We start from the raw sequence: 10,213 nt of genomic DNA on the forward strand, positions 1-10,213 counted from the left end.
GCAACAGATTTTAGACAGAAAAATCAAGTATCTGTCCCCTGGTGATGTATCCTCATATGTGCTGCACAGAGACGGCATCACCTTGTTATGTAACAGCCTCCGGCCTGCATACACTGAGTCTTCATAGCATTGGCCAAGTGTTTGTAGCCAATTTTGCACAAGACATACAATATTCTGCGGGCACACTGGATTTTATAAAAAGGAAAAACTTCAGTTGATGTTTTTATAAAGTTTATTTGACCTGAAAGAACATCTGATTTACATTTAAAACTTCTGGAATTGTTTCTTGGTTCCAGCTGCTTTTGTTACTTTCAGGACATTGAAGCGAACAGTTTTGCTGAGGGGACGACACTCTCCAACGGTGACAATATCTCCGATCTGGACGTCCCTGGAAGAGGAAAAGACAACAAATCATTTAAAAAAAAATATGCAAAAGGATTTCTTGAAAACCATTTAAAAGGTACAACAGAAAAGTAAAAACTTTTGCCCAACTCTGCACTAAGCAGAAATAACCAGTTCTAATTTACGCTAATTAGCCATCTACAGGTATTTAGCTGATATTAGAGGCTTTACCTTGTTAGAACATGATTGTTAACCTGCTTGATAAGGCCCTGGTGTATAAGGAACATTTTTGCTGATAAGCGATTTAGAGAGAACAGTCTTTGGTGATTACTGCCCATGTTGCCACTCAAGTACATGTAAACAATAGTCAGAGAACCCACAAAAGATACCAAAAGCAGTCAGCAGCATGTACGTCCCCATAGACTGCAATATCGGCGTGGCACCGATCCAGCCCGCACACCGCAAAAAGATAGAGCATGCTCTATCTTTTGGCATGTGTGCGGCCATACGCCGCTATTCTCTATGGAGGGAGGAGGGGCCACCTCCTCTCCAGCACACGGCGGAATGCACGGCGGGCATACCGCGTGTGAATGGACCCTAATCCTGCAAAAAAAAAAATGGCACTTTACACAGCTCCATACGTCATTTTTTGTCAACAGGCCTTTACACAGCTCTGTATGCGGGGGCAAAAAAAAAGTCATGGAATTTTAAAAGGAAATCTACCATCAAAACCCCATCCTGATAAACCAGGGACACTTACTCAGACTCAGTAATCTTTTATTTGTTATCCATGGCCTCCTTCCTTCTAACATCAACTATTAAAAATCTACGCTTCAGATTCCCAGGCAGTTACATTCTGAAGCAGCAATTCCCTCACCACGCTGCTGAAATCACAGTAAGTGCAGAGGGGAGGGAGAGTCAGATCTACTGCTGCAGTGTAACAGCCTGTGAAGCCAGAGCATAGAGGGACTTCCACAAACATAGCACTCAGAATAACTGTATATGTTTTGTAGAAGGAGCCCATGGATAACAATTCTAAGAAGATTACCAGTCACTGCGCCTGGATCTATAGCTAATTGTCCCTGGTTAACCCATGCTGATGGATTCTTTACATTAAGGCGTAAAGACTTTACAGTCTGCATTACAATTTTATGATTAGTTTTTCGGTGCTGCTGTTCTACAGATAAGGGACGTCACTATGATGCTAGGAGGCCTGTGATTCACAGACAGATGCAACCATTTTCCAATGCACAGGGTTTAGTTTGATATCATCCCTTGATTGCTGCAAGCACCACACAGGAAGGTAGACACAGGCTCCAAATTTCAATACTTCATACACATGGCTGTCATCTTACCTGAAACAAGGGGACAGATGCACAGACATGTTCTTGTGACGTTTCTCAAAACGGTTGTACTTGCGGATGTAGTGCAAGTAGTCCCGGCGGATGACAATTGTGCGCTGCATCTTCATCTTGGTGACGACACCTGAATGAAAAAGACAAGTCAAATATTTTAGAATGCAACACAATCATTCTAAAGATTAGTAAAGCCATTGGTTTCATAAAAATATCTACTAGAATTCCACTGACTGGCAGAAACAAAGCCACTCACCTGAAAGGATGCGACCACGAATGTGGACATTTCCAGTAAAGGGACACTTCTTGTCAATGTATGTGCCATCAATAGCCTAAATAGAAAGGCAGATAATGGATAAGTTATCCTGACACCTGAAACACGTCCACAGTTATCAAGATCTTTGCTCCAGAATTGAACACAAGCTGCAACTTTGTGCAGATTTGTCTACATTCTGGCTTCACAAGCACCAGGAAGGTTTTTAGCGGCACAAACCCATCAGAGAGATGCGATGACAAACCTTTTAGAGTGCCCAAACTACATCCAAAACCCAACTTATTGCAAAGTGCCTGCTCCGTCCGGTCACAGCTTTCAATCATATCAGTATCTTGAATAAACTTATACAGTAGAACAAAGGTGGAAAATTTAGATCATTGCAGCCAAGATTCAGGTTCTCCTGAACTGTAAAAATTGGGGTCCTGGAGCCGCATCTCCAATGATAAATCTACCCCTGTCCACACCTCCCTCCTCCCGTAGTCCCAGGCAACCAAGGATGTTACACTTGAGGGCTCAGAGTGCCACCTCTGGCACTTGTCCCATAGGTTCGCCACCGATGACAGAGGCATTATATAGTGACAGTATATTAGTAATGTAAGCTACTTTTAGGAGTAGGGAAGTTTTCATTATGGTCAGACAGCCATCCATCATGTCACTGCAGAAAAGGAACCTACAAAAGGTTTTTAGCTCAGAGCTTATAGAAGGGATCAAAACGGCAGGAAGGGAATGCGCTGGATTCTGCTTAGTTAGCTGGAAAATTACATGCAAACTGGTATATCTGAATATTTTGACAAACTTGACAAGTAAAAGTTTCCACATGTAAAAAGACTAGACTGCAGTACCAATATCACTAGTACAGCAAGTACTGTGACTAGTACAGTCGCAGAAAGGCTGAAGAACTGACTCCGTATGGAAACTACAGCTAATCCAGGATGTGGAGCCCACAACTGCTCCAAAAACTAGGCCTGTAAATTATAGCAGATCCCCTCAGGCAGCCAAACATCTTCAGCAATGGCATCGAAATATCTGCAGAATGAGGGTCACCACTGCTTACCATCAAACAAGAGGGCGGGAAGTAGTAACATCATTTATAACTTCAGCTTTATATGGGAGAAAACAAACAAAGACAATCACCTCTCTGGGGGTCTTGAATCCTAGACCGACGTTCTTGTAATAGCGGGGTAGCTTATCCTTAGAAGCATCTGCAAGAAGAACACGCTTCTTGTTCTGGAAGATAGTTGGCTGCTTCTGATAAGCCCTCTCAGTCTGTAGAAGGAAAAAAAGAAAATAAAATAGATCAGTGTCAGAAATCCAATCATCAATACACAAGATGCACTGATATCAATATCTCTGGAAGCCATAACCAGCACAAAAGCTTCATAACTTTCACAGGTCACTGAACGGTCATATATACAACATCCATTAGATGCTAGATCATCCATAGGTGACTGTTCTCCATTTTGAATATTGTAAGTGTCCATCACCAGTCTTAAGTTGATCAGCTGTTAGGGCGCGTTCACACGTTGCGTTTTGACCTGCGTTTGAAACGCATATACAACAGCTGAGGAGGGGTGATTTGCCTAATTCCATCATTGTTAATGTTTCCATTTACAAAACGCATCGTAAACGCAATGTTAACGCATGCGTTAACGTAAACGTTAATGTAATTAGGCAAATTACCTCACATCAGCTGTTGTATATGCGTTTCAAACGCAATGAAAACGTGTGAACGCGGCCTTACAGACCGGTGATAAAAGCTGATGGAGCCTAAAAAGAGTTTAAGGGATATTCAGAGAGAACCTGTCAGTAGGCAAAACAGCACATCTAACCTTTGGGGATCCAGTCTAATCTATATCACACTGATCAGCTGAATGGACATCATAGAGCAATTTTCCCATTCACAGGCTGACACTAGGGTACCATACATTAACCATAGAAGAATCCAGACCATCACCTAACTTAAGCCTTAGCACCCACTTTATTTGCAGTTACATGCACAGACAGTCCTTTGCGGTCACAAAATATACAGGATATGAGAAGCTGTTCTGTACATTAACATCCATAAAGAAAGGAGAAAATATCAAATGATTGTCAACAGACCAGTATAGATACCTATATGCACACGATGAGCAACGGTACCAGCTGAGGGCCCTGCCAGTCAGGACAACAGATCCCCTGCCAAATGGATGGTAGCAGTGCACCAGTGTGCCCTGCGGAGGTAGATGGTCTGTGTACCAGTGTCCTGGACACCCCCAGACGCTAAATGAGACACTAATCATCTCCATTGGGGTTAGAATGATCTCACTACATTCACGTGTATGGGGGTGCAGCGCACAGCAGCCATATGACCCATAGAAGCCCAAGAGGATAACCAGGGGAGCAGCAGGGGTGAGGGGTCAGCTAATAGGAGATCTGGGAAAGTCAGAGACCTAATAGTATAAGCCCCAGTGGGGACAAGGCCAGCACTACCCTGACCCCTGGAAACCCCTATAAGGACCACTACAAAAATACAAGTTCTTACAAGTGCGATCATGAAATAATCCGCAGGTCTGTATTCACACACAGACTATTTATTGATGCTACGTGTAATAGTGACCGCACATGACACGTGTGTATGAGGAGGCTACACATGGCTGCTGCACCCAGAGTGCCCGGGCGCCGTCATGGCCTCCATGTGCTGTCAGCCCCGGGCCGCCTCATACAGACGCCGTCTTCTCAGCTTCGGCTCCCAGGCGCTCCCCGTCCAGCCCTGACCACAATACACAGCTAGCGTCCCGCTACTAGCGGCCTATATCTCCCGTGCAGCCGGAGCCCTCACCTGGATATCCGCCATCTTGGCCTGCCGGGTGAAAAAGAGACCAGAGCTCAGCCACGGGGCTTCAAAAGGAAAAAACTAGGGGCGGAAATGACGTCTATATTCTCGCGAGAAGTCTACGATGCGCGGTAATACTATGGTAGGCGGGGTCCTGTATGCAAATAAAGACGAGGTTTTACACGATCACGTGACTTACGGCCGCTCACAAGTCAGACTAGCGGGCAGGGGCTGCCGGGACTTGTAGTCCTGACACACACTGAGTAACGCCCCTTGTGAACGCAGCCTGAGGAGAGTTGTGTTTACTTTGTGTTAACCTTGCGTTTTCAACTATGCTAACATATGTGGTAACATTGCTGGAGATTTATCAAGCTGTCTTAAGTTCAGCTCAGCTTTTAATTTTACCAGTGCTTAGGAATATTTTAAAGGGGAGCTGTGATTGGTAATTAAGCGTATAATTAAACTTAGTTTGATTAATTAATTTTTTTTTAATAAAAAAAAGTGTCCTAAGTGTCTGCCGGTTTTATGCTGCACCATATTCATATTAGTGTCTGGTGCTCACTGCTGGGTGATACATGTGGTGCAGTATTAGGGTGATGCCACACATAGGGTTTTGATCCCGTTTTCAGTCCGTTAAAAAAAGCACATTTATTTTTCGAAAAAGCATCTGCTTGTGTCCGTTTTTAATTAAGATGATTGGAAAAACCGGACAAAAACGGATGCGTTTTGAAACCAGAATGAAAACACATGAATAAAATGGGTTCAAAGCGCCACCACTCTAAGGGTGATGGCACACGTGGCGTTTTGAACACGTTTTTGGGCCGTTTTTAAGCAGTCCGTCAAAAAACGCGTGCATTTTTTGAAAAGGCATATGTCTGACTATTTTTAATTAAGATAATTGGTCAAACCTGTCAAAAATAAATAACGCATGCGTTTTTTTTAACGGACTGCTTAAAAACGGGTTCAAAAAGCCATGTGTGCCATCACCCTTAGGCTGCTGTCCTATGTCAGCGTATTGTAACGGAATCAAAACGCACTGGGCCGCGGCCGATCTCATATGCGTTTGTATGCATGCGGATAACAATCAGCACCCGGTGTTTAGACACCGCATGCAATTGCCGATCGCATGCGTGGGACAGCAGCCCCAGTGTGGTGGCACATGTGGCGTTTTGAACCCGTTTTTAGTCTGTTTTTAAGCATGCGTTTTCAGTCCATTAAAAAACACCTGTGTTTTTGTCCGTTTTTAATTAAGATAATTGTGAAAAACGGATGCACGACCAAAAACTGGTTCAAAACGCCAACGAAATCACCCTAAGACTGCCTGGTCGTACTCTGTGGGCCACATTTATTAAAGCTCCTGCAGCAGTTTTCTGTCGGACTTTACACGTTCTTTTCAGTGCAAACTGCTTGCACATGTATTTAAGAAGTGTCCGCGCCACATTTGTGTTGCACACGACTCATTTATGGTGCGGCTGCACTATTCTTCTTGCGAAAGAAATGTCTGCACTGAAGGGGGTGTTCCGGTGCTCCGTCGGACCGTGCACCAAATTTATCATGCAAAGTCCGCTAGAATTGTGCCACACGCTCTATGCTAAAGCTGCACCAAAAAAAAGTGGTGCACTTAGTGAGAGCAGTGCAGGGGGCGCCAGATTCATGGAATCTGGAATCTGGCGCCCCCTGCACACTACACAGAACACTGCACATAGTACTCACTGCACTGTTCTTAGTAAATGTGACCTTGCACCTCCTACTAGTTGGCTTACTTTACACCAGAAAATTCTGTCTGGTCGGCAGTATTTTTTGGCGTGAGGCCACGCCCCCTTTGTCGATCTAGTTGTAGGAAAGCCAGAAAACTGACTAAACCCTTTATAAATGTGGTGTAGGCAGTTTTTTTAGTGTAAACTACAACAGATTAATAAATCTCCCCCATTGTGTTGTGTGCATTCGTTTTTTAACGGACTGCTTAAAAATGGCCCAAAAAACGGCCTCAAAACGGGTTCAAAACGCCACTTGTGCCGCCGGCCAGAGGCATGGAAAATTGCCCCCCAAAAAACTAACTCAGATATACTGCTAGAAAGTCATTGGGGTACATTTGTTCACACACAGACCGCCAAGAGGAAATGAATAAACACCCTGCGGTAAATATTTCTACACATACCGTACTTTAACTTCTGATGAGCTACAGGTCCTGAGCAAAGGACTATCGTATTGTCCAGTGACTACAATGGACTGGCACAATTTAGATATTGAGCTTAATGCTTTTTTTAGATCTATTAAGCTTAAAACTTGGTTTATGACTAAAACTTCTACTAGTGAAGGGGAATGTGGCGCAAGGTGATGTTGTGAAGCGGAATATTGTGCAAGACTTCAGATTAAAAGATTGTGATTTGTACTTAAAGAGCAGGTTTTGTCCACCTACCGCCTCTTCTGCAGTCGAGTCTTTCATTACCACGGTAGTGAGAGACATTGAGGCTTATAAACAGACTTCAGACACTATATCTATTAAGCACAATTTATCTGTTACAGAGAAGCGTTCCCTTGAGGGGCTGGTCCACAATCTAGTGATCAAACCCGCCGACAAGTGGGGAGGGATTGTCGTTATGGACCGCACCGTATATTTGAATGAGATATACAGACAGCTGGGCGATACTGAGGTATATAAGAAGGTTGATATGGAGCCTTCTTGGGGAATTTCTTATCCCCAAATTCCCCAAGACACCATTACTATACTGTCTGCCAAAAATACATAAAGGTCTGTCACCCCCCCCTGGCAGACTGATAGTGTCCGGACGGGATTCACTTTTTAGCTCAGCAGCTATATTTTTGAATAAAGTTCTGAGAGTATATGCGACCAACGCTAAATCATACGTGAGGGATACTACAGATTTTTTGAACAAAATCTCTACCGTTTATGTACCAACAGGGGCTTTCCTGGTATCTTTTGACGTTACAAGCCTTTATACGTCCATCAACCATGACCGTGGTTTGACCAGTGTGGGCAAAGCCTTATCCAATTCCCACTATTCGAATGAGGGAAAGGAATTTATACTAGGTCTCTTGGAGATGATTCTTACGTGCAATTATTTCAGATTCAATTATGAATTTTTTGTGCAGTTACGCGGTACGGCCATGGGGTCCAACGTGGCCCCGGCCTATGCTAATATCGTGATGGCCGACCTGGAGGAGACGTGCGTCTATGTGTCCCACCACTTCAGTCAAGTACTGTTGTGGTGGCGATACATCGACGACGTCTTCTCCATTTAAGTGGGAGACCGCCCCTCCCTGGACACATTCCTTGAATTTCTCAATAATGTGGACCAACACATTAAATTTACCATGGTCATGTCGGACTCCTGTTTACAATTTCTTGATACTAATGTCTATATGGTGGACAACCGCCTAAGAACTAACCTTTATGTAAAAAAAAACAGATTGTAATACGCTCCTCAGGTATGAGAGCCAGCACCCTCGGAGTATGGTACGCTCCTTACCTTACAGTCAGCTGTTGAGGGTTAAAAGGATTGTGGATGATGCTGATACACAGCAATCTGAATTATTTAAGATGGGTAGAAAATTTGTCAACAGGGGATACCCGAAATCACTTGTGAGCAAACACATACAAAAGGTTCAGCAATTAGACCGTCAGTCTTTACTTTCAAACAAACGAGAAATTAAGACTAATACCCGCATACCGTTACTACCTATACCCCACATAGTCAACAAATTGCCTCTATCATTCATAACAATTGGTGCATTCTAAAAACGTTCTATAAAAATTCACCACATTTCCAGTCACCCCCACTAATCTCCTACAAACGGAGTAAAAACTTAAGAGACATGTTGGTTAAAACGGATGTAGCCACAAGAAAAGATAAAATATCCCGAAAGGGATGCTTCCCATGTATAGCTTGTGATAACTGTTCTTTACTACTGAAAGGCGACACATTTTGCCACCCAATTACTGGTAAAAGATTTAAGATAAATTATGCACTTACCTGCAGAAGTGATTACGTGATATATATTCTCCAGTGCCCGTGTAACATGCTATATGTCGGTGAAACGACAATGGAGTGTAGATTACGGTTAAACAATCATAAGTCTAGTACAGGCGGTCCCCTACTTAAGAACACTCGACTTACATACGACCCCTAGTTACAAACGGACCTCTGGATATTGGTCATTTATTGTACTTTAGTCCTAGGCTACAATAAACAGCTGTAACAGTTATCACAGGCGTCTGTAATGAAGCTTTAGTGTTAATCCTGATTCTTATGACGACCCAACATTTTTAAAATCCAATTGTCACAGAGACCAAAAAAGTTCTGGCTGGGATTACAATGATAAAATATACAGTTCTGACTTACATACAAACTCAACTTAAGAACAAACCTACAGACCCTATCTTGTATGTAACCCGGGGACTGCCTGTATACGTACCAACAAACTTGCTTTACCAGTCCCATGTCATTTCCTTGAAGCTGGCCACTCACTTGATGAACTCAGGTTCATGATCGTTGACAGGATTCCCCCACTTATTCGAGGTGGCAACAGGGAACTATTACTAAAGCATAGGGAAGTTCAATGGATCCACAAATTGGGGTCATTGAGCCCCCGCGGTCTTAATAAGGATTTCCCTCTAAACGTATTCCTATAAATTACTTTGTGCCTCCACAATCCGCACCAGTATCTGTCTAACCTCTTTGTGTATGATTATCGCTCAACACAATAACAATTTATGTTTATTTATTATGTCATACTTATATTTGGGGTTACACTATATGAATCTACACTCTATATTCTATGTATGCTATAAAGCAAAAAATCCCGTAGCATGTAACGGACACAACACTGGGACCTTGTGGACTTCCATAGTGGACGGCGACGATGTGACGATTGGGCATATTGGGGCAGGTGGAGCCATACAAGGGAACAGTGCACCCGGATGGGACCTATGGCAGGCAGGATATCTTCTGGCCGTTAGGCATCATGTTGGTGTCCATACCTTGCAGACGTTTGCTCACCATTGGACCACCGAGCACCTTCCCATGACGTCCCTCGATGTTCCGTCCTGGTCGTCCCTGGTCACCTAGTTGTCCAAGCTGCACGGGTTTCTACATTGGAGTTTTTTCCAGCACGCAAGATGGCCACTACCGGCACACAAGCCTCTTTACGCATGCGCAGACTTTCTTCCCCCGCCTGGGGATTGACACAGACTGATTTATCTGTGATCCGCATAACTAGTACATTTTAAATGTCTGAATAGCTTCATAGATTTTTAGATTCTTTGTATACCCCTTACTTTTATACATCTGCACTTTACTGCACCTAAGCACTTTTCACAGACTCGGACGATCAGTCTGAGAATATATGTGAAGCTTCATTGGTAACTATGGCAACCATTGGGGAGAGCGGGTTACCATTTAGCCTTTT

At 43.5% G+C, this 10,213-nt stretch overlaps 1 protein-coding gene across 1 annotated transcript; it reads right to left on the bottom strand.

Annotated features, from left to right (window-relative positions):
- Window positions 1-214: 214 nt before the first annotated feature.
- On the bottom strand, window positions 215-4,947 carry RPS11 (ribosomal protein S11). The gene is made up of 5 exons (XM_072127493.1): window positions 4,790-4,947; window positions 3,106-3,237; window positions 1,954-2,029; window positions 1,698-1,827; window positions 215-388 (listed from the first exon to the last, which is right to left on the bottom strand). The coding sequence occupies exons 1-5, from the start codon at window positions 4,802-4,804 to the stop codon at window positions 265-267; spliced, it is 477 nt and encodes a 158-aa protein (XP_071983594.1). The 5' UTR covers window positions 4,805-4,947; the 3' UTR covers window positions 215-264.
- Window positions 4,948-10,213: the final 5,266 nt, after the last annotated feature.

Source organism: Engystomops pustulosus, chromosome 10 (assembly GCF_040894005.1).
Source record: "Engystomops pustulosus chromosome 10, aEngPut4.maternal, whole genome shotgun sequence".
Taxonomy (NCBI): Eukaryota; Metazoa; Chordata; class Amphibia; order Anura; family Leptodactylidae; genus Engystomops; species Engystomops pustulosus.

Coding starts and splice junctions, on each gene's coding strand:
- RPS11 (XM_072127493.1), bottom strand. Junction 1,828..1,953: donor TCGTGGTCGCATCCTTTCAG/GTGAGTGGCTTT, acceptor TTTTTCATTCAG/GTGTCGTCACCAAGATGAAG. Junction 389..1,697: donor CATCTGTCCCCTTGTTTCAG/GTAAGATGACAG, acceptor TTCCTCTTCCAG/GGACGTCCAGATCGGAGATA.